The sequence below is a fragment of the Teleopsis dalmanni genome, chromosome 1 (genome assembly GCF_002237135.1).
Source record: "Teleopsis dalmanni isolate 2A chromosome 1, ASM223713v2, whole genome shotgun sequence".
Taxonomy (NCBI): domain Eukaryota; kingdom Metazoa; phylum Arthropoda; class Insecta; order Diptera; family Diopsidae; genus Teleopsis; species Teleopsis dalmanni.
The window spans coordinates 168,007,304-168,031,458 of record NC_051846.1 but is presented as its reverse complement, the minus strand read 5'-3'; the positions used below and the strand labels follow the sequence as shown (position 1 = coordinate 168,031,458).

The 24,155-nt window shown below is 30.9% G+C and overlaps 4 protein-coding genes across 9 annotated transcripts; 2 read left to right on the top strand and 2 right to left on the bottom strand.

Moving 5' to 3' along the window:
- Nucleotides 1-140: 140 nt before the first annotated feature.
- On the top strand, nt 141-11,793 carry LOC119670030 (DNA-directed RNA polymerase III subunit RPC1). The gene is made up of 13 exons (XM_038080125.1): nt 141-293; nt 351-480; nt 537-1,180; nt 1,420-2,504; nt 2,570-2,715; nt 7,651-8,068; nt 8,136-8,293; nt 8,801-9,078; nt 9,151-9,415; nt 10,536-10,676; nt 10,737-10,855; nt 10,919-11,426; nt 11,484-11,793. The coding sequence occupies exons 1-13, from the start codon at nt 250-252 to the stop codon at nt 11,667-11,669; spliced, it is 4,122 nt and encodes a 1,373-aa protein (XP_037936053.1). The 5' UTR covers nt 141-249; the 3' UTR covers nt 11,670-11,793.
- Nucleotides 3,637-4,701, bottom strand: LOC119670032 (brachyurin). The gene is made up of 2 exons (XM_038080132.1): nt 4,460-4,701; nt 3,637-4,402 (listed from the first exon to the last, which is right to left on the bottom strand). The coding sequence occupies exons 1-2, from the start codon at nt 4,538-4,540 to the stop codon at nt 3,671-3,673; spliced, it is 813 nt and encodes a 270-aa protein (XP_037936060.1). The 5' UTR covers nt 4,541-4,701; the 3' UTR covers nt 3,637-3,670.
- Nucleotides 11,794-16,227, bottom strand: LOC119670031 (E3 ubiquitin-protein ligase RMND5A). Of its 5 annotated transcripts, none has more exons than XM_038080128.1 (5): nt 16,113-16,227; nt 15,460-15,537; nt 14,289-14,545; nt 13,433-14,214; nt 11,794-12,307 (listed from the first exon to the last, which is right to left on the bottom strand). In XM_038080128.1, the coding sequence occupies exons 3-5, from the start codon at nt 14,530-14,532 to the stop codon at nt 12,035-12,037; spliced, it is 1,299 nt and encodes a 432-aa protein (XP_037936056.1). In that variant the 5' UTR covers nt 14,533-14,545; nt 15,460-15,537; nt 16,113-16,227; the 3' UTR covers nt 11,794-12,034. The 5 variants fall into 5 exon arrangements, with proteins under 5 accessions (XP_037936056.1, XP_037936054.1, XP_037936055.1 ...); XM_038080126.1 differs by lacking the exon at nt 16,113-16,227 and adding an exon at nt 15,914-16,031 and having other exon boundaries at nt 14,289-14,548; XM_038080127.1 differs by lacking the exon at nt 16,113-16,227 and adding an exon at nt 15,914-16,031.
- Nucleotides 16,228-17,968: 1,741 nt separating this feature from the next.
- Nucleotides 17,969-22,438, top strand: LOC119670029 (CXXC-type zinc finger protein 1-like). Of its 2 annotated transcripts, none has more exons than XM_038080124.1 (5): nt 17,969-18,093; nt 18,154-18,271; nt 20,258-20,405; nt 20,524-21,100; nt 21,163-22,438. In XM_038080124.1, the coding sequence occupies exons 2-5, from the start codon at nt 18,157-18,159 to the stop codon at nt 22,273-22,275; spliced, it is 1,953 nt and encodes a 650-aa protein (XP_037936052.1). In that variant the 5' UTR covers nt 17,969-18,093; nt 18,154-18,156; the 3' UTR covers nt 22,276-22,438. The 2 variants fall into 2 exon arrangements, with proteins under 2 accessions (XP_037936052.1, XP_037936051.1); XM_038080123.1 differs by having other exon boundaries at nt 17,969-18,099.
- Nucleotides 22,439-24,155: the final 1,717 nt, after the last annotated feature.

Here is a 24,155-nt window from a genome sequence, read left to right as displayed (position 1 = left end):
ACACAAATACACGGATTACTACTAATAATTGCTTAAGCATATATTAATTTTAAAATTTCTTTGAATAATGCGCTTTGTTTCTAAGTGGCAACACTTAAACATGTTCTCTTCTTCTTTTACATTTGTTTACATCGCATTATAGAACAAAAACAAAACATTTGACATTTCGCAATGCCGCCAGTTCTTTGATAAGTGAAAACATAAATACTTTTATTTTATTTCACTTAAATATAAGAACAAATTACGAAAATGCCTAAAGAACAGTTTAGAGAAGCTGATGTTATTAAAAAAATGTAAGTAAAGTTATGAAGTTATTAATAATATGTTATACATAACATTGTTTATAACAGCTCCCACGTGCAATTTGCCATAAGTAGTCCTGAAGAAATTCAGCAGGAGGCACATTTGCGAATTATTTCCAAAAACCTATATCAAGGACAAAGAGAACCTGTTCCATATGGTGTATTGGATAAACGCATGGTAAAATTTTGTACTTTTCTGCTTAACAGATTATTATAAAAAATTTTTATTTACAGGGTGTCAGCACAAAAGATGCGACATGTGACACTTGCGGGCAAGGGCTTAACGAATGTATCGGTCATTTCGGTTACTTAGATTTAGCTTTGCCTGTTTTTCATGTTGGACATTTTAGAGCAACAATATCTATATTACAAATGATATGTAAAAGTTGTTCGCATGTGATGTTAAAGAATGTTGATAAAAAAATTTATGAAAATAAATTGCTTAATCCAAATTTATCATACTTATCAAAAAAAGCTATACATGGACAAGTGTTAACAAAAGCTAAGAAACAAACCAAATGCCCAAATTGTGATGCAATGAATGGTGGTGTAAAGAAGGGACCGGGCCTTTTGAAAATATTGCATGATCCATACAAAGGCAAGAAAACGGATTCAATTTTTTCTAATGCTTTAGATGAATTGCTGCAAGCTACTGAAAATAATCGTGAACTGCATAATATGATACCCAGCTATAATCAAGTGGAGGAATTAAATCCTTTAACTGTTTTAGAGTTATTTAAAAGTATACCCAAAAATGATATACCATTGCTTGGTATGACTGCTGAATCTGCTAGTCCAACTAATTTAATAGTTACTAGAGTATTTGTGCCACCAGTTTGTATACGTCCGTCAGTACTATCGGAAATAAAAGCTGGCACGTAAGTATGCTAAATATACAGTCAAACATCTGTAACTGAAACTGCTATAAGTCGAATTTTCTATAACTCAAACTAAATAGAGTGCAATAGGGTTTAGAGAGCAAATTACTTACAATTACAAAAAAAATCTTAAGTCGAACCTTTTCTTTGCCAAATGGTACTTGCAGTTATGGAAATTTGACTGTAATAATATTAATTTAAAAAACAATTAATATTAATTAATTTATAATTTCGTTTAGCACTGAAGATGATTTGACTATGAAACAAAGTGAAATTTTACTTATAAATGATGTTATACAAAAACATATGTCCGGTGGTGGTAAAATCGAGTTGATACAAGAGGATTGGGACTTCTTACAATTACATGTTGCGCTTTACTTTCACAGTGAAATATCTGGTATACCACTTAATATGGCTCCAAAGAAAACCACACGTGGCATTGTGCAACGTTTGAAAGGCAAACAAGGTCGCTTTCGTGGTAATCTATCTGGCAAGCGTGTAGATTTTTCAGGACGTACTGTCATATCTCCTGATCCCAATTTAATGATACACGAAGTAGGTGTACCTGAACGTGTTGCTAAAATCTTAACCTATCCAGAACGTGTTAATCCAGCTAATATTATAAAAATGAAATTACTTGTCAAGAATGGCACACAAAAGCATCCTGGCGCTAATTATGTACAACAACGTGGTTCATCATTTAAAAAATATCTAGCTTATGGTAATCGTGATAAAGTAGCACATGATTTAAAATGTGGTGATATAGTGGAACGTCATCTAAACGATGGTGATGTTGTGCTCTTCAACAGACAGCCATCGCTACATAAAATGTCCATCATGTGCCATCGTGCTGTGGTGCAACCACAACGAACTTTTCGTTTTAATGAATGCGCTTGTACGCCTTATAATGCAGATTTTGATGGTGATGAAATGAATTTGCATTTACCACAAACTGAGGAAGCGCGTGCGGAAGCTTTAATACTTATGGGTAATATGTCGAATTTAGTTACACCCAAAAATGGTGAAATACTTATTGCTGCTACACAAGATTTCATAACTGGTGGCTATTTACTAACGCAAAAAGATCAATTCCTAACTAAGGAACAGGCTATGCAATTAGCTGCTTGCTTTATGGCATTATCTAATAGAAGTATGCGAATTGATATGCCAAAACCAGCGATTTTAAAACCACGCAAATTATGGACTGGCAAACAAATATTCAGTTTACTTATGCGTCCCAATAAAACATGTCCTGTACAAGTTAATTTAATAACCAAAGGACGAAATTATACCTCTAACTTTGATATGTGCGTTAATGATTCATGTGAGTATTTGATAAGTTTTAATTAACTTTGAGAAATGATAGATAAATTTTTTTTTTTGCTTTAGGGGTTGTGATTAGAAATTCTGAATTACTTTGCGGGTCTATGGATAAAACCACTTTGGGTTCGAGTAGTAAAAATTGTATATTTTATGTGATTTTGAGAGACTACGGAGAAAGCTATGCTACAATATGCATGTGGCGTTTGGCTAGAGTAAGTTTTATGTACTGATTCTTTTGTATTATGGTTACATATAATTTTGTAATTTTTTTGGTAGCCTCAGTAGTGTAGTGATTAGCAATCACTATCGTTGCTATCGTAGAAGTTAGAAAAGTGTCCCATAAAATTTTTATTTAATGTATTTGAAATTTTAATGGTAGCCTCAGCAGTCTAGTGTCTAGCAACCTTGAGAGCATTGGCTACAAGTTCCGATTTCGAATCGCGTTGAAAGCGAATGCTTTTAATGTGTGTTCCATATAATGGAGCACATAATTATGTGTTTTATATAATTTTTATTAAATGTTTGCTGCGGATGAGTTTATTAATATTAGTTAATTGAAGTCTTTACTGTTTTATTTATAAATTCCTACAAGACAATGCAGTGTCTTTACTTTTTCTTCTATTTAAAGTTGTATACAAAATTCCTACAAAATTTTCTCTGATTATATTTACATGCAATTTCTTGAAAATTTGCGTCATTGTTGTTTATTGTTTGTATTTACTTAATTACTTACTTTATGTTTGTAATTAAATTTGCATTATTTCTTATTGAATTCTTGTAATTGTTGTACTTGCCACTACAAGTTTAACTTATCACTACAAAATGTCGTGCTCTTATCAGCTCACCTGTTGAAAATTCCCCCAACGAAATTCAATACTTATTTTTAACATAAATAAATCAAATTAAATGATTTGTATTCTATTTTATTATTTTAATATAAATTAAAAATCTAAAACAAATCAGATAATTTCGTATTTATGTATTAACGTCTGCACGTTGTGTTTTATAAACTCTATCTTATCTGAGATATACGAAATTAATAATTAAACCTTTTATAAAAAAGAAAAATAATAATTTTAATTTCCTTTTTTACTTATAAAAAATATTCGTTTTACGTTGCTAATTTTTTTTTTTTTATTAAAAAAATTTAATTTCTGTAAACAAAATTCAACTAAAATTGATATTTGTTATTTTTTGTATGTAATCAAGGAAGGATGTCAATCGCACATAACCAGATGGATAACCTTCCGTACACATATCTTGTGCCACAAATGAATTAATACCAATTTGCATATAGTTACCATTAGCGTCACGTGCTATTAATGGACCGCCTGAATCTCCACTGCAAATTGACATGTTACTGCCATTATCACCTTTTGCACATAAAGTTGATTTAACGACCACATCTGCACCAAATATACTAAGGCATTCATTATTATTGATTATATCAACTCGTGCATAAAGTAAAGTTTGTGAGAAATCCATGTACTCATCATCTACCAGACCAAATCCCGCTATAATTGCCACCGTGCCAATAAAACTCTCACTCGCCATTGTTGATGGCACCAAGGCAATAGGCTGAATTGTATTGGAAAATTGCAAAGGTTGTGGCAATTGAATTAAAGAAACATCATTATTCAAAGTGGCACTAGAATAATTGTCGTGTATGTACATGCTAGTAGAGGTCATCGAAACTGCTTTGCTATCATCCAATAAGATAGTTCCAAATATTAAATAAATAGAACTTAAACCATAAGTGCAATGAGCTGCGGTCAACACCCAATTATTTGCAATAATAGAACCACCACAAAGTAAATCGTCCATTTCATCTCTCTTTAAAATTACCTGCCAAGGGAGTTGACCCAATGCAGCTGGTGTACCAGATATGATACGTCCCTCCTAACATACGAATAAAATTTTATATTATTAAATTTTCAAACTTTTAATTACACTTACAATTCCACGACTCTCCACTGCATTCTCTCCAAGCACACTTAACAGTGCCAATAAACACAGAAAAGCCACAACCACTTTCATTTCTATTTCTACAAATAGTTACGAGTATTAAATAAACTACGCACGCGAACGTCGATATCTTTCTAAAGTACAACGTTAATCCTGTACGTCTATATTTTCAATAAAACCGTCTTAACAAGTCTGTTGGTCTGAGCACGGTGTCTTCAAGACTGTGAGTGAACTTTTGCAAACTTCTGTATTTTGTAAACATTTTAACTTAGCAATTAACGTTAAATGCTTTATACTTTATGGCAAATATCTATTTGATTTTTCATTGATAAGATTGCAATTGCTAAACTATGACGTTTCAGTCTGAAACAAGTGTAAACACGTTCATTATTATGAGACCTTAACACCATGGAATAGTTGTACACTTTTATTGAACTTCATTTTTAACTGACTGAACATTTTTTTCAATGTCAATAACGAATCTGGTTCTCAATCAACTGATAGATTGTAACAAATATATGAAAAAAAAATAATCCATTATAATTACGTGCAATGATAGGTTGTACACGTCTATTCCTATTGTGTACCCAAACTGCAGCTCTACCCCCATGACACCGCCCATCTGTTTTCTTGTCTCTCTACGCTCACGAATCTTAGTCCAATTGATCTTTGGAATCATCCTCTTGCTGAGGCTAAGTTTCTGCAACAGGACACGGATTGATTTCAATTATATTCTCCCCAAACACCACCCATCCACATCTCACCCCATATATTCGCCTTGTAATCCTTACATGTTATCAGCTTTTCAAATCCCGGCGAACTACAACAACAACAAAATCTTATTCCCATGAGTGGGATATCATCGTTGTTGGTTTGTAGTTGGTTATGCTTGATTTGCTATCGATAATGGTTTAGATAAGAACCTAAAACATCAGTTTGACTTGTTCTTTGTTTTCGTTTAATACTAAATAACTAACAAAATACACCAATAAGGGAAATAGTATTAGTGATTCAGGATAATTATTTATTTAGTGAGGCTTTACGATGACTCGTTATTTATTACCTTTTAAAACAGAGCTACAAAACGGATGTAAATTAAAAACCAAAACAACTGATATTCTTGTCGGAGCGAAAGTTGGTACCGATATTAGTTACTAAACTAAATTCACTTCAAAAACCTATATTTATCTTCATGTAAATAAAAGAGATATGATGTCATTCTTATCCATCAAAACAAAGAGGAAGTTATTGTAATAAATTGATTACATTTTTATTAGGTCATAATCAGAATAGATTAAAATTTTTCACATATTTAATTTGTTATTATCAACAATTATGGATTGTTTACTTTTTTTACTATATAGGTTTTTCATTCAAGATTTTATTGCTATGAAATATATATTAATATCGTCATACCTAATATCAAACTTATTACTAACTGGTCATTGTACCTCTGCTTTCAGTCCATGTTAATTACTATTTAATTCTAATATAACATTTTTTTTTCCTTAACGAGATATTTTCATTATAACTCAGCTTTCATAACCAAAAATTAATTCAATGTTTAGAAGTTTCAAATAATTTTAACAGAGATCCTATAAATCCTTTTCAATATACTATAAGCAAGTAAAATCGACAGCAGTGAGATCACAAAATTTTTTAATCCCAAAGACATAAGGTATAATAAATATAAAAATATAATAAAAAATTATTAGAGAGGGTTTGAACAGCATGGGACTACAACAACAAACATTTTTATAATATTTTAATCGAATTTTTGACTGACAATACAACAGTTTCGAGTATTGCAAAATACTCACCATCATCATCATCTCTACTGATGATGGGTATTTGTCAATACTCGAAACAGCTGTATGGTCAAAATTTTGTTGTTCTAGTTCACTACTTTTCGAAATCTCTCTATTAAATATAATAATTTCTAATAGTAGTGAAGTAGTCACCTCTGTCACATAACTGACGTTAAAATGCAATAAACATTTATTTATTTAATATATATATTGTGTGATGTGGGGACAGCCCACCGTCTAACAAGTGGCCCCACTAAAATGAAGCATTAGCCGAAATAGATCACGAAACGACTTGGGTCCTTTTGCGCCCTTCGATTCTCGGATGTCGTTATTAAATTAAAGCTAGATTGGCCTCCGTTTGAATAACTACATCGTTTGTTAATGCAAGCAGCTCATTTAACTTGAGATTGTCTGCCAAATCATTACCAACCTAATAGTGTTGGGACAGTCTTCCTCCTGCTTGCCAGTACTAGACATTGGCACAATATATGCACCGCTGTCTCATTTTTTTCTAGACATAGTCCGCAAGTGTCTTGCTCAACAAGAGTTATCTTTTTGAGGAGATATTGAAGTTTCCATGTCCCACATGGAAATTAATTAAAAAATAAACATTTTTTATACACAATAAATAAAATAATAATTATAAAATAATATTACAGTAAAGTTGGGATTCCTAAAATTGTCTCCTTATGAAACGTTAAGTGAGTTGATGATTATAAGTTTGGTTTACTTACAGAAGATTTTGGAATTTAGCTTGGTTCAATTATATTGAATAAGTGCCAAATTTTCACAATCTCTCAACAATATTCGATATTTAACTGCTGTCGAGAATATAAGATAGGCTTACTTTTTTGGTTGAACCTATTAATCCGTCGGTAAAGTTTGACATGACGTATACCTTCTCTAGTCATCTATAAACGCTCTTCAAAAACTCTCTTAAGTTATTTGTTGACATTATGAATTAAATTTATTTCACTATTTTGATGCAAATATTATATGGAATTCTCCCGTAAATTAATAAACAATTTTTATGACAGTTGGTAATTTTCTGAATGAAATGCATACATTCCAAAAATTGACTAAAAGCAATTAATCTTGTTATCAAATCAGATAACTCACTATAAAAGCTTATACCTATGTAATCTATAAGAGTGTAGTGGGTTGTTAGTTAAGAACAATAACTTCTGCAAACACTTCTTAGGAAATTCTGTTTATATATTGTTTTGATAGAGATTCAGATAACAGACATTGACCCAATTCTCAGAATTGTATTGTATTTATATATGAATATTTTGCTTTTTATATTATTTGCATTAAAATTAAAATATAACTGGAAGTACCCTAATCTACAAACCATTAAAATATTATTTATAGATTGCTTCCTACTTTATACAAAATCGTGGTTTCTCATTTGGTATTAGTGATGTCACGCCTAGTGCGAAACTATTGGAAGAAAAGCAAAACTTACTGGAAAAGGGTTATCGAAAATGTGATGAATATATTTTGGAGATGAAAAAAGGTACACTACAATGTCAACCAGGTTGTACACCCGAACAAACACTCGAGGCAGTCATGCTACGTGAGTTATCCAGTATACGTGAACAAGCGGCCAAAGCTTGTTTCCGTGAACTACATCCCACAAATAGTGCACTTATAATGGCACTTTCCGGTTCGAAAGGTTCAAATATTAATATATCACAAATGATAGCTTGTGTGGGTCAGCAAGCCATCAATGGTAAAAGAGTACCAAATGGTTTTGAAGATCGTGCTCTACCACATTTCGAGAAATTTTGTAAGTTAGAAATATAAATATTATATATGCCGGAATTATTTATTTTAAATATATATTATAAAATCAGCTGCAATTCCTGCTGCTCGTGGTTTCGTACAAAACAGTTTCTACTCTGGTCTAACGCCCACGGAGTTCTTTTTCCATACAATGGCTGGTCGTGAGGGTTTGGTCGATACTGCTGTAAAAACTGCTGAAACTGGTTACTTGCAACGCCGTTTAGTTAAGGTAAATCTATATTCTCATTATAATATTATATCTTAACCATGTATACAAAGACTGAATTACCACCTAAAAAGATAAGACAAATAAAAGATGATTCTTGAGACTCTGCAAGGAAACCTTTGAGCATGTGCTTTACATATGTTCCGTTGAGGTTAAACGCACAAACCTTCGACCCTGTCAGGAAACCTTTGAGCAAATTCTTTACATATGCCTCGTTGAGGTTGAACGCAGAACAAGTTATTTATAAGACTGGACTTTTGAGTTAGCTATTGTTATAAATGGTTTTATATATAGACTTATAAATAGTCTAGGACTGCTACAGTGCTATGTTGATTAATGGGTGTACAAAAGATTTTCTAAATCGCGGTGTACTCATACTGACAAAGAAGAATGACTCAAATAAGAAGAGAGTGACAAAGAGACATTGATAGAAAGAAGTAGAAAGTGGGAGACCAAAATAAATTCTTATGATCCATAAATCTATAAAAATTTTTTTAATTTTCTTTATAGTGTCTTGAAGATTTAGTTGTACATTACGATGGTTCCGTACGAAATGCTATTGGTGAAATTGTTGAACTAACTTATGGTGGTGATGGTTTAGATCCTGTACATATGGAAGTAAAAAATAAGCCAGTGGATATGGTACGTCAATATAATCATTTACAAGCTACTCATCCTTATCGTAATGAACCACCACTTCGAGCTGAGGATATAATGCAAACGACCAAAAAAATTTTAGAAGAAGAAGAATTTTCAAAGAGTCGTAAGGACTTTCAACACACTATTTTGTTAGTATTATTTGAGGGTATATACACTGTGCTGATATTCTTTAATTATTATTTTTTTTTTATTAATTACAGAACATTTATGCAAAAGGTTACTTTACAAATCTACAGTATTCATAAGAAATATCAGCATCATAAGTTAAGACATGAAATTGGAAGACTGACAGAAGGTCAAATACGTTCTTTCTTACGTATGGTTGATAATAAATACAATATGGCTGTGACCGAACCTGGAACTGCAGTGGGTGCTATAGCAGCACAAAGTATTGGTGAACCAGGCACCCAAATGACATTAAAAACTTTCCATTTTGCTGGTGTTGCATCTATGAACATTACACAGGTTGGTCAAATTATTATCTATAGGGTGTAACATTTTTATTGTCAATATTAATCATTGTCAATATTATTGAGGTATGATGACCAAGTATGCTTGCTTTCAATGACCAAGTATTACTTACAATTTCCATTGAGGGTTTATGTTGTTGTTATTGCTGTATCCTAAAGAAACCTGCTTTTCGGTTTCGGTTAGGTTGAATGAGTGCCACTGTTTTGTCTTTAATAGACAAGGTGTTTTGGGCCGCAGGACCTGCTCGTTCTTACGATTCGTATTTGTAAGAAATAATAACTAAGTAGGTTGAATGAGTGCCACTGTTTTGTCTTTAATAGACAAGGTGTTTTGGGCCGCAGGACCTGCTCGTTCTTACGATTCATATTTGTAAGAAATAATAACTAAGTAGGGTTATACAACAACAGAGGTTTCATCTAAGCTAAAATAACAACATTAATATATTTCTTTTATATAAGAAAACATTTTTCTGTCTGTTATTGTTGTTATAACTCACTGGGATCTGCTTATAAAATCCATTTTGGGGGATGGTGAATGGTACTTGATCGTCGTGGTTGACGAGTCGCTATAAGGCGTGGACCCCGTAAAACGGTCGTTATTGGAACCTTCCTCTTGCCTAAATTTATATATTAATAGAAACTTGGACAGATGAAAACTCCTGTTAGATGTAAAAATCGCCCTGATTTAAACTCTTTAAGAAACGTACAAGTTAGCTGCTTTAACTTAAGCGTGATCTGCTCGGCACTACGGTATCGATGCTGACGGTTTACTGCGCAGTAGAGGGACATACTATGAGACTTGGTGTACATCATGTCATTATCATTTTGTCAATATTGTGGCTCTGCGGATAAGCAGGAAACGGTACTCCACCATTTGTCTCAATGTCCTTTTCATACCGATCTGATAAAGCTGTCATTCTGCAAAATTAGGGATTTGTCCAAATAAATAGACTCGTCAAACTGGTTTACTTTCACTTGCATTTGATATCATGTTATTGTGAATGTAATACTGTTGTGATACCACGGAATGGACTTTAGGTATAAAGCCGGCTCTCCAACTCAACCTAACCTTCAACAGAGTTTCACATGTATTATAATTATAATTAATTTTTTAGGGTGTTCCTCGTATTGTTGAAATCATCAATGCAACAAAAACTATATCGACACCAGTGATTACAGCGGAAATAGAAAATAATACAAGCATGGAGCATGCACGTAAGGTGAAAGCACGTATTGAGAAAACCACATTAGGAGAAGTAAGAAATTCTTAAATAATTTTTAATTTTATTTAATATATTTGTTCTTTCCAAACTTAGGTTTCATCATATATAGAGGAAGTCTACAGACCAAATGATTGTTTCCTGGTTATTCGTTTAGATTTGAGTCGTATAAAGGTTCTGGGCTTGGAAATAAATGCAGAGACTATACGTTACTCGTAAGTAAATCCCTTACTATTTTTAAAGAAATATTAAAATTCCAAATTTTATAACATTTTTAGTATTTGTACTTCAAAACTGCGTGTGAAGCCGGCATTGGTTGATATTATAGGTGCCTCTGTGCTAACAGTACACATAGACTCCTCCAAACACGGTTCCGCACTTAATGCAGAAATGCAACGTTTAACAACTGCTATACCAAATGTTGTGGTTGCTGGTTTATCCAACATATCTCGCGCTGTCATTGCGATAGACGATACACGCACACCACCAACATACAAACTATGTATTGAGGGCGCAGGTTTGCGTGATGTTATGGCAACATATGGAGTTATAGGTTCGCGCACGAAAAGTAACAATATTTGGGAAGTCTATAATACGTTAGGTATAGAGGCTGCGCGCACCACAATTATGACTGAAATTACAGAGGTCATGGAAGGACATGGTATGAGTGTAGATCACCGACATATCATGTTATTAGCCAGTCAAATGACATCGCGTGGTGAAGTTTTAGGCATAACACGTCATGGTTTAGCTAAAATGCGTGAAAGTGTATTTAATTTAGCCTCTGTAAGTTTTATTAAATATTGAATATCGTTTATTTTATTATATTTTATGATTTTTTAGTTTGAAAAAACTTCGGATCACTTATTCGATGCAGCTTACTACGGTCAAACCGATGCCATCGATGGTGTGTCTGAGCGTATCATTCTCGGTATGCCTGCCTCAATTGGAACCGGTTTATTTAAACTTATACACAATCATGGTGAACTGAGTCTGCCTGACATCGAAACGCCACTCTTCAAGACATAAACGTTGATATTGAATAACATGCTAAATTGTTAAATACTTATAGAGTAAGTTATATGTTAAGAAAAACAAATAAAAAAACAAACAAATTTGTTTACATACTAAAAACTAAATTTATTTCTCGAAATTTTCAAAATAAATACAAAAGAAATTAAAATTTTCTTAATTCGTTGGTAAACCATTTCATAAAGTGCGAATGGCTTCTATAAAAACAAATACGTTTAACTTATTAAAATAACTTAAAATAAATTTCTGCGCTGTGTTGGCACACGTTTGTTGTGTAGATATTATAAATATAATATAATCACCCATTATATTTGCATTATAGGAGGCGCATTGAATTAGAATGTATATTTATTCCATACAACTTAAAAATAAATACGAACTGCTTCATCAGCGTTTTGTTCTACCGGGCAGTATGGACATTTTAGTATATGTGCATTGCTAAGTTTATGTAAAGCATCATTTGAAATCACATGCCCACAAGTTAATCTCTTTGGCGGATTATCTTCAGTGGTTTGCTGTCGTAATATGGGACAAGCAAATATTGAATGATAACGATTTTCAGGATCCAATTCAATTTCAATTGGCAGCTCATCACGTCCACTCCAAATGCTCAACACTTGGCGAGACTGCATAACCTATATATATATAAAAGAATAATATACAATTAAAAGAATGATATATAATTAATAGAATTATAATCTATATATAACAAATGTATTCTAGTACTATCAGGCAGGTTCCAAGTATGGCCTGATTTACGTCACGGCACCACTCGTCAAGTTTGACGACTAAGTATCGTTCTCTACACCCAAAATGGACTCCACAAACAGCTCTTAATAAAAAGGAATTAAATACTTGCAATGATATCAATGAATGCAAGGTATTCGAAATATTTCTCGAGACCTCGAGAATATATCTTTAGTTATTCCAAGTCTAGGTAGGTGGGTCAGGGAAAAGGTAGACCGAATTTTCTTCCTTCCACATTCCTTGTAAATTTCGCGTCTACTGCTTACAATTTTTTTTTCAAGTATATGACTTCTTAAATGATCTATATCTAACGTTGTTGTTGTTATTGTAACCTGCGAATATCTATCAAGCAGATAACATGAAAAAAATCACAAACACGTAATTAGGATGTGGGTTATTGTGGTGGTAATCCGCTGGGATTTAAAATCAGATTACATAAAAGGATTTACAATACGAATATATCAGTTAGGATATGGATGGGTGATGGTTGTGCGGGGAATTGGGGTAAAGGGATGGGTTGAGGAGAATATCCCTCCACTCTCCTCTAGTATTAGAGGAGAGTGGATTGTCACGGAGTAAGAGTGGATTAAGGATAGTTGGAAGGAAGGGTTCTACAAAACATTATTCTATTGATTTACCCATCTGAGTAACATACAGGATCGTATGGCCTGAACAGCAATTCATTATGCTCTTTTCCAAGAAGCATTTTTGGATTTTACGTACCCTAATGCCTTAATAATATCTTAATTAACTAATATACAATTCTATAATATTTTAATATCTCTTAAACAATTGTAAAATAAATTAAATATATTAAATAAATATGGGACGTGTGGGAGTTAGGCTAAGTTGATGCTAAACCAAATGGGAGCTTTTTTGGGATTTTTTGCACTGCACACATTTAGTCATTTATGAACACGTATCGACACATCACTACATTATCGGCACAACATAGAATTTTCCTCATTTAGAACGCAACTTAGCCTAACTCGCACACGTCTATGATATCTTACTTGTTTTATATTCAACAGTGCCGGTAAAGCAGTACATCCAGCGTTGATAACAACTGACAATGCAGAATTCTTGCTTATACCAAGCGTATTGCAAGCATCTTTCATAAATATATATGAAGCTTCAGTCCAAATTTCTGGAGAAATTAAATGTGCATATGGTGATTTCTCAATGCCCAATGGAAGATATATAAAACAACCCATTAAAGTTGGTATTTCAGTTTCGAAACGATCAATAAATTTTGAAAAATTATTTCTGGCATAAGCGATTGCCTCAGCTTGTGCATCCATGCCGCGCGATACAATCTGAAGAAATGCTAAACGATGTAATTTAAATTCCAACGATGAATTCTTTGCAATTAATTCATTGGAATAACGTGCAGCCCATTCTAATGCAGGTCCCAATTCCTGTTGTTGTATAGCTTTCCAAATGCTATAAACTTCAGCAAAACTGCTTTCTGAAGCAAAAACCTCTTGTGCCATTTCTTCTGGCATACCAGATTCTTTAATGAGTAGCTGTGCTACATCATCCATACCTTGACGACAATAATGCTTAGCCATAACTTTATTTAATAACATCATATTATGATCATCTTGTAGTGCATCAATACGTGTTATGGCTGTATAATCTGAAACAAAATTACGATCAATCACTTTTCCAACTTTCGATACGGTGCCATGTATATCTCTATGATTTATCGATAATTGTTGTACTCTCTCATTAGCTTTGCGTAATGTATCCAAAATATTATTTATTTGTGGCTCTGATAAACGAGCAGGAGCAGCTAAAATATAAATAATTATTGTGAATAGAATATTTTTATTTTTATATTTAATTAATTGTTTTAAGAAAACATACGTTCCATTTCCACTTGCATGTCCGATTCATCCGACATCTCAATATCACCTGGTCCATCCACTTGTGTACTTGTATTGTAAATGTTTACCATTTCTTGTTCGGCTTTATGCAATGTTTCCAACAAATCTTCATACAACGTTGCAACCTCAACAAAGCAAGCTCCGGTGGATTCTTGCAATTCATCAAACCTAGTCATAACGCGGTCAAGTTCCTTCTCAACTGCGAGGCATGCATCTTGATCCATTCTTACTTTTTTGCTGCTTAAAGTAATTCAAATTAAAAGTAATTCGCACAAAATATTAATATTTTAATATTTGATAGTGCAATGATATTTATTTTACAATTTTTATTGTGTTTTTGTTTTTTAATTTTGGAACTCTTTTAGATGATTTATTTCTTTTTTTGACTTGAAACCTGCGCAATTGAAAATTTCTTAGTTTTTCTTTATGGAAAATATGAAAACAAAAGCTGATTTTGATTTTCTTTTTGAAAGGCGTTGCCACTCGTAAAATTTCGATTTTAAAATTATTTCTAAGAAATAATCTTGGTTTAAATGGATCTGTTGAAGTCTGTTGGGAACATCGTTCTGACTTGGCCATTTACAGCAATTGGAGTTACTTTTTTTTTTTGGATAATACAATATATATTTATAATCTATTTAATATAATTTTTGTAATAATATATTGATATTATAAATATATTACACAGATTTTTAATATAAATATAATTATTTTAAGAAATTAAATTAAATTCATTTAAAATAATATAAATAAAGAATTTATATGCTTTCAAAAGTACAACAAAAAAATATAGAATATATATATATATATATATATCAAACAGAACTTTTACTAACAGAACTATTTAATATAATCGGATTAATATTTATATTAAAAACATTTAATGTAAAATATATATATAAAAATCTGTATAGTTAGAACTATTGCAATTATATTTGATAAAAATACGAATATACGTATTTGCCCATTAGTTCTCTTAACAAATAAAATACGTATAGCGCAAATAATATATCAAATTATAATAAAATAAAAAATTTTTATTAAACATATACACAGCTATAACTCTATAGAAATTATATATATAATTCACGATTTATAAGCGTTCTTATGATTACTTTTACTTTTTTTTATTACTTTTATTGGTTTATTACCGTGGTTGCTTTGTTACATTTGGTCTTTTTTCCCTTCTATCTCCAACGTTATTCCGTGAAGTGTTAGCACGAGGTGGACTATATATAATAATTATAATACCAATTTTAATAGACAAGAATAAATAAAAATTTTATATCTCAAATAATAAATACTTTTAACATAGAAAAACATTAACATTTTAATGATCCTCGCTACACTAGCGTGATTATGTGTCATGAAACTTTTGTATATTCTATATACAATAATTACATTTTTTTTATTAGAATATAATTTGGAATGTACAAAAATATATAATTTATAGTACTTTTACTTTTACTTTTAACAATATAAAAGCATACGCCATACTATATCAATTCCAATAAAAACGCATGACACTCACGTTATTGTGCTACGACACAGTAAAATACATATTGTTATCTGATTATCATAATATATAATAGGTAATAATTTTACCTATCCCTCCAAAATAAATGCATATTATTTTCACTTAGAATAATACTTCCACAATAGTTTAGTTTAACCGCTTTGAATTCACCGATTCTCACCGCCACAAGAAAACGATTCGTTTTCTGTTTTGTCGTGTCTTTTTCGGTGAAAAAACGTAAGCAGCCCATACAAAAGGAAAAAATTTTTTTTGGCTTTGTAAACTTACGTTGAAACCGCAATCAGGGAATATCTTTAATATTCTTTGGTCAGAAAAGTTTCGCAATAGAGAAAAATAAAATGATTTGATTTTGCTTTGATTTTCTTGCTTTGATTAATATGAATTATAACTGGAAAAAAATGTGTAACAAAAATAAAACAATTTTGACTTGAAAGCAAAAATTTTAATTAAAAATTTACAATATATGTGTAAATAATGTTTTTTCAATGGTAAACAGATTATAGGTATGTTCCACCACTCGTAGTAAAACTCAAGTAAAACATAAGTAGAGTACAAACTAAGAGCGTAACACGAATAAAGTGGTAAATTATGCTCTTTACACAGATTTTCATTGAACAGTTTAGTGTAAAAACTGGTGAGAACGCAAATAAACAATACAAAAATTTAAATTCAAACCAAAACAGCTGATTCACACATCACACAAATTTTAATTGAAATAAAATGTACGAATAAAGTCTTTGTAGCATTATCAAATTTCGACAGGGATGTTACGCTCTCTCAGATGATCTCATTTACTCGAAAATCTGCTGATGGAACGCACTTCGGTATACATAGTGTTAATCAAAGTTACTACGAGTAGCTCGTGGAACAGACCTAAAATATAAGTTGATGTAACGAAAAAGTAACATTTATTTTCAAAAACAGCTAAATTTAATAAAACCGTGGAAATATTTTAAAAGTAGCGCAATTTTTAAAATTTCGCAAATACAAATGGTGTTTTGAGCATATAATTTTATATATATGATTTCCCTTTCTTCGGGGGGCAGTATTAACACTTTCCAAATTAACTTGAATTCATTTTTACGAAATTAAGGAAATTTAGCTGTCTGAAAATAATGTTAAGCTTTTTAATTTGTAAGAATTCGCAAAAAATATTTTTATCGGTGATCCTAAATGAGACCGATAGAAAAAACATTTTATTAATTATAATTAATTAATTATTAATTATATCTATTTATGAACATGAAAACTGTTGGTAATTAGAATTGTAAGTCATAGAATATTTGAAAAGTATTGTCAATAATTCATTTAAATTTTATAAATTCATTTAAATTTTATAAAACTAAATTTATAAATGCCAATTATAAAAACATCGACCCACAGCTTGATAAATATTAATTTAAAAATGTTTTAATCGATACCGTGTATAGCCAAGCTTACCACACATATACACAGCTTGATTATTGATAAGACCTGTCCATGTACGTCATGTAGAGGATACTTCAAATTTATATTTGTGATTGAATTAAATTGATAATTTTACCTTCCGTTTTCAAATGTTTGCCTCTTCCTTATAATAAGTACTGAAATGATGTTTCAGTATTTGACCTATACCGTCCAAGGGCTGAAACTTTTCCGTTTTACATTTCTAAGAAGTGAATTTAGTAGGTTAAAGTCTTTCACTGCTTTCAAGGTAACTACACAACAAGCTTATAGAGATTAACCTGAAAATACGTTGAATACGATAATCTATACATACTTTTATCTGCATAAAAACTCTTAAAATGGATATTAAAATCGGTTTTAAAATGGAACATAACAAAACATAGATAAAAAATTAGATTTTTATTACAACTTAAATTTTTTAAATATGCATATTTAAATAATATATATAAAAATAATAATTAAATATCAATATATTAGTTAATTTTATTTTTTAAGTTATTCTGTATTTTCATATTTAGTATATAATATACATGTTCTATATTTGAGAGAAAATAATAATAATTCAACATAAAATTAAAACTACCAGTGTGCTAAGAAATAATTTGAAATTTTGAAAAATAGGTTTTGACATATTATTTTTTTGAAAAATAATTAATTCACAAATATTTAACAAAGAGCAAATTTTGAATATAAAATATTTTTTCAAAACCAACGCACAACTACGAGTATAACGGGAATTTTTAATTTAGTAGGAATATAATTTCAGAAAGTATTATCAGACATCAGACATAAAAAGTCTACAGTAATCGTAAAAAATTTTAAAGAGAATTTGAGACTTGATTAAGTTAATCAATAATTACAGAAAATGAGGACGCGAAGCAGTACTAAGGGAGACAGCATAATATGTAATAGACGCTTGCGGAACATCGTAAATATGAAAAATTGGGATGAAATCTTTGATGCGCTGCAGTCTTCATCAGGTAAATTTAATTTTTTTTGTTATTCAAATATTTTTAAAAAATATATTTATATTTATATATTTATTATATAATTTTGTTTCTTTTTTTGATTGACAATTTTTCTCTCTGCTAAATTGTCATTAGACTGAAAACGCAATGAGCGCGAGATAATAAATACATAAAATTCACGCTTGTAGTTGGCTTGAATACTTTATATTATATATTATTGATATATAGAAATTTCATAAAACAGTAATTAATTCGATAAATGTTTTTTAGAGATATCTTATTTCTCTACTTCTTCAATTGCCTCTTCAGTACTTGATGTTGACGGTCACATTTATTAATATTTTTTTTTATCCGTAAGAGAAATGTTTCTAGCGATCATATATTTTTTCATACAGTGGCATAGCCCAAATTGTACCAAGGTAATATATAGTAGAAAATAGTTTTATACAGATTTTATTTATTGTATAATTATAAATATGTATATGTAAAAAATTTTAAACTTGACTATGGTTATTTTAAAATCCCCCCATCATAAATACATTATTTGCTCAATAATAAAATTAATACGATATTTGAACTAATAAATGTAGTACTAAAAAATAAAAATACAAATATGAAAATGAAATATGCAATTATAATGTGTGATTGATTATATAAAAAATGTATGCTGAAAAAATAATATAATTATGGTTAATAAATGTTATTTATTTTATTAATTTTTTAATAATATTTGCGGCAAAAAACTCGGGTAAATGCTCCATGTGTGCTAGCTAATGTGACTGATCGATAGGGGTTTCAGGATGTCTGTGCATCATTACATATGTTAAATTATTTGATTTTACAAAAACAATTCTCTTTTTTATAATTCTGCACTTGATTTGTAAAACAATGTTCAGTGTAAATAATAAAATGCAATGGTTTCCATAAGATAGAACTGTCAGCAGATTTCCTACAGAATAATTGATTTAGCCTTTAATATTTCTATAATTAATTTTTTTATAAATATTAAGTTTATATATATGATATAGTTTTTATTATCTGAAGATTGTATTCTCAGGGAGTCTTATTCCAGACAACATCTTCTTTGCTTATACCTTTATCTCCTTTGACTACATTATGGCCGTGTGCAAGTTCGAGTAAATTGAGGTAAAGTAAATTGAAATTTCCTAGGAATTTTTTGCACTGCGCTTATATAAATCTTTATTTATTTATTGCACTCATTTATTATTTTTGTTTAAAAGTTTTCAAATTTATATATTTATTTATTAAAAGTCTTGTAAAATTTTTATTATGGTAACACCTAATTTATCTAATTTTTATCTAATTTACTCTACTCGAAATTCTGGTAAATACTAACATTCGCTGCCATACAGACATAATTTACTATTTCCCTCAATTTACCATTAATTTACTCGAACTCACACACGGCCTATATTGTATTACAATAAATTAATAATATTTTAAGTTAATATAATAACTTATTTTATTCATTTTCTAAAAAAATCCCATTCAGGATTTACTGAAAAAACCCCATTCAGGATTTTCTGAAAAAACCCCATTCAGGATTTTCTGAAAAAATCCCATTCAGGATTTTTTTTGCACTCGCGGCAAAAAACGCGAATGCGCATTACGCGCACGCTGGCTAGTGTGCACTGCTCCATATGAACCAATGTATCTTACAACTAGCTACCAAGCACATATAATGCACGTGCAGTTTTTTTGCCGAAACTGTGCACCGAATTTTAGCGTATACAGATATATATATATATAACCATTGATTTATGCACGTGTATACGCAATTTAAAACATTTTAGCTGAAATTGTTCTGAAATGCAACTCTGTCATTTTTATTTACTCAGCTGTCAAAAATTTTATTGAGATATTGATGGGAGCTTTCTCCCTACGATTGCAGATAGCGTTCTGCTGCAACATTATTTATATTTTGTAACTTTTTATAATTGAATTAATATAATATATTAAACATGTCTGAAAAAACAGAAAAGATGAAAAAGTATAAAAGGTCGAAGGAAGAGATTGCCCGTGAATTCGACCTTCCGGAGCGCCAATCTAAAATTGCCACTATCATGAAGCAAGATGGTCAAGTGTATTGCATTTGTCGTTCATCTGATTGCTCTCGTTTTATGATGTAAGTCAAAAACTGTGTACTTTGTTTTTTTATCAATAACTTTAACATCACTGTCATTTAAAAATATGAAAAAATACATAATAAACTTTGTAAATATCACATACACTTGTTATTTTAGTGGCTGTGATTGTTGCGAAGGTTGGTATCACGGAGATTGTATTAATATAACAGAAAAGGAATCTAAGCATATAAAGCACTACTATTGTCAAAAGTGTAGGGAGGAAGATCCTAGTCTCCAGATTATTTTCCGTGTTATACCAATGAGTACTTCTAATTCCGTCACTTCATCACAAAACAATGGCATCGATGTGTTCAAACAAAAAAAACCCAAAGTACCAGAAAATAATACAAGTAATCGTTGCGGTACTTGTGATGGTTGTCGTACACCAAATTGTGGTTCTTGCGATTCTTGCCTTGTACGTGTTGGTCACAAGCCTCGTTGTGAGCTACGTATATGTGTGAATCAGAATGGAATTAAAATGGAGAAACCAGTTAGGCGTAAACGTAAAGAAAAACTTTCAAAGGATCGTTCTAAAAAAAGCAAACGTTCACCTTCGCCTGAAATGTATAGAAATCCTGAATTGGAAGGTATTAGGCAATGTTATGGTCCACGTTGCCGCATGTCCGCGCGACCACAATCGAAATATTGTAGTGATGAATGCGGAATTGCCTTAGCATCCAATCGCATTTTTCAGGTAAAAAGTTTTTTTAATTAATTAATTCAAATTTATTGTTATTAAATATGTTTAAACAATAGGTATTACCATCTCGCTTACTGGAAGGACCATTCGGTAATTGCCGCGCTGACGAAGAGAGCAAGAAACAATTAGATCAAATACGTTATAAACTACAAAATGCAAATATTGCTTTGAAGGAATTAGAAAAACGTCATATGGAACTAGATTTGATTGTTGAACGTGCTAAACGTAGCACCGTTGATACTGAAGCAGGCGAAAACAATGATGTTGAAGATGAGCAATCTATGTATTGTATTACTTGTGGTCATGAAATACATTCCCGTACTGCCATTAAGCATATGGAGAAGTGCTTTAATAAGTACGAATCACAAGCATCCTTTGGTAGTACATGTAAAACTAAAATTGACGGCAATACCATGTTTTGTGATTTTTACAATCCTGCTAGTAAGACCTATTGCAAACGTTTGCGTGTATTGTGTCCAGAGCATTGTAAAGATCCCAAGATTAATGATAATGACGTTTGTGGTTGTCCAATTGTTATAAATATATTTACAATAACTGCTGAATTTTGTCGTGCTCCAAAGAAGTACTGCTACAAACACTATATGTGGGAGAAGATACGTCGTGCTGAGATAGATTTGGAACGCGTTCGTCAGTGGCTGAAGTTAGATGATCTGCTAGAGCAAGAACGTCAAATACGTCATCAGATGTCATCACGCTCCAGCTTATTAGGTCTAATGTTGCATTCAACTTATGATCACGATTTTTTGGATGAAATTTTACGCTTGCAAATGGTGGTTGAAAAGGCGCCACACTTTCGTGAGCACTATTTCCAACAATATCCACATCTTAAAGATTTCATGGCTAGACAAAAACAATTCGAACAGAGTTGTAATAAGTATTTTCTACAATCGCAAGAGACAATTCAACATGTGAATAATATGCAACAACAAGAAGTGGTACTGCAACAACAAGAAGCATTACGTTTTCAGCAGCAGGGAATGACAATGCAACAACAAGAAGCACTGCTAATGCAGCAACAAGAAATGAGACTACAACAACAAGAAGCTTTGCGACGACAACAGCAAGGAGTAATTAGACATCAGGAAGTATTGCCGTTGCAGCAACAAGCAGTACCGCTACAACAACAATATAGAGGGGCTATGTTATAACAATAACATAGAGGAAGACTTAATGAGTGGTTTTTGTTTATTAGTTAGAATTACCGATTTGATCTATAAATAAAGCATAAGATGTACCATTCATCACAGTTGAAACACAATAAAACAGGGGAGATATTAGAAATCTTAATAAAGCTTGTCAATATTTTACCAATATTTTTATTTCGTTATTTAGGAGTTCTGGTATAGTTCTGGTAGGAGTTCTGGTATATATAAAACAAAATTTTTTTAATAACATTAACATCAAAAGAATTCATTTAGTGTTATGTGTAATATGACTGAAATCAAAATCAACTATCACCTATCCACATCCTAACTCATGTATTCGTCTTGTAAATCCTTTCATGTTATCTGCTTTTTATATTCATTCCAACGGGTTACAACAATAACTAAAATCAGTATTAAGACTTAAGTTACGACTGTCAAATCAGTCTTAAAAATATACAGTGTAATACATTGTTAACTGAAATGATCCGCTTCGTGCAGCAAGAACTCTCCTAGCTCAATTGAGATCGAGATATAGCCACGTGCCAAACAGTTACTTGTCACGCATAAACACATCTATTCCTAATGTTTCCAAACTGCTGCTTTATTCGTATGACGTCGCCCATCTGTTCTCTTGCCTCACTGCACACACAAATATCCCTAAGTCAACTCTGGAATTGTTTGAGGTACCGATTGATTATTCAAAGATTTTTGAATCTCTACTTGTTAACTATCGCATCTAATTGATTTAGATAAAATGGTTGGTATTCTATTGAAAAAAAATTTAAGAGATTACTCCAAAAATTTTTGTGTTTAATGGGAATGTTCTTCGCAACTGTTCTTAGCATTGAACCGATTATCATAGATCAGTAATTTTTGAATATTACAGTAAATGACCGAATTAAATCTGTACAGATGACTAAGTGTCGCTTAATTTATTCACCAAGTATCAAAAAAGAAAGATCACCTATTTAAGGTACAAAAAACAATAATAACAAAATTTTTCTTATTGAGATGCCACGTAGAGATATCAGTCTTTTGGTAGGCTTAATTACAGGTCACTGCAAACTAAGGAACCATGCTAGAAGTTTGAGTCTACCTTTCAATCATACCTGTCGCAGCTGTGGGGAAGAGATGAAAGTTTCTCTCATCTACCCTGTCTTTGACCAGCTCATGCACTGCGGCGACTAATTATTAGTCTCTAGTCTGAGACTAATAATTTTTATATAAAAAAACTGATCAATTTTATACGTGCATTTCCGCAGAGGACATTAATTATCTTACTTTGCGCCTTCGATCACTTCTTTAAACGAATAAATTTTTAATATATAAAATTAAAATAATATATAAATAAAAATAAGAATTTAGTAGTTGCATATTAAATATTTATTTTTAATATATACATTTTTATTTTGTTTTACTATCCAAATTTTTGGTATTACTTTCGCATCATCGATCACTATAAAATTATTTCTTTCAATATATTATATATATATTTTTAATATATTAAAATAATATATTATATATGTATAAATAAATAAGAACTTAATAGTTGCATATTTAATGTTTGTTTTTAATATACAAATTTTCCTTTTTGTATATTTTTTATAACGATTGTTTCTCTAAATATATAAATTTTTAATATATAAAATTAAAATAATATATAAATAAAAATGAGAATTTAATAGTTAGGTGCATATTTAATATTTATTTTTAATATGTGTATCCTCTTTTTAGATCTATATTTATGCTTATGCCTTCGCACCATCGATCATTATAATGATCATTTCTTTAAACATATATATTTTTAATATATAAAATTAAAATAATATACAAATAAATATGAGAATTTAATAGTTGCATATTTAATATTTATTATGTATTTT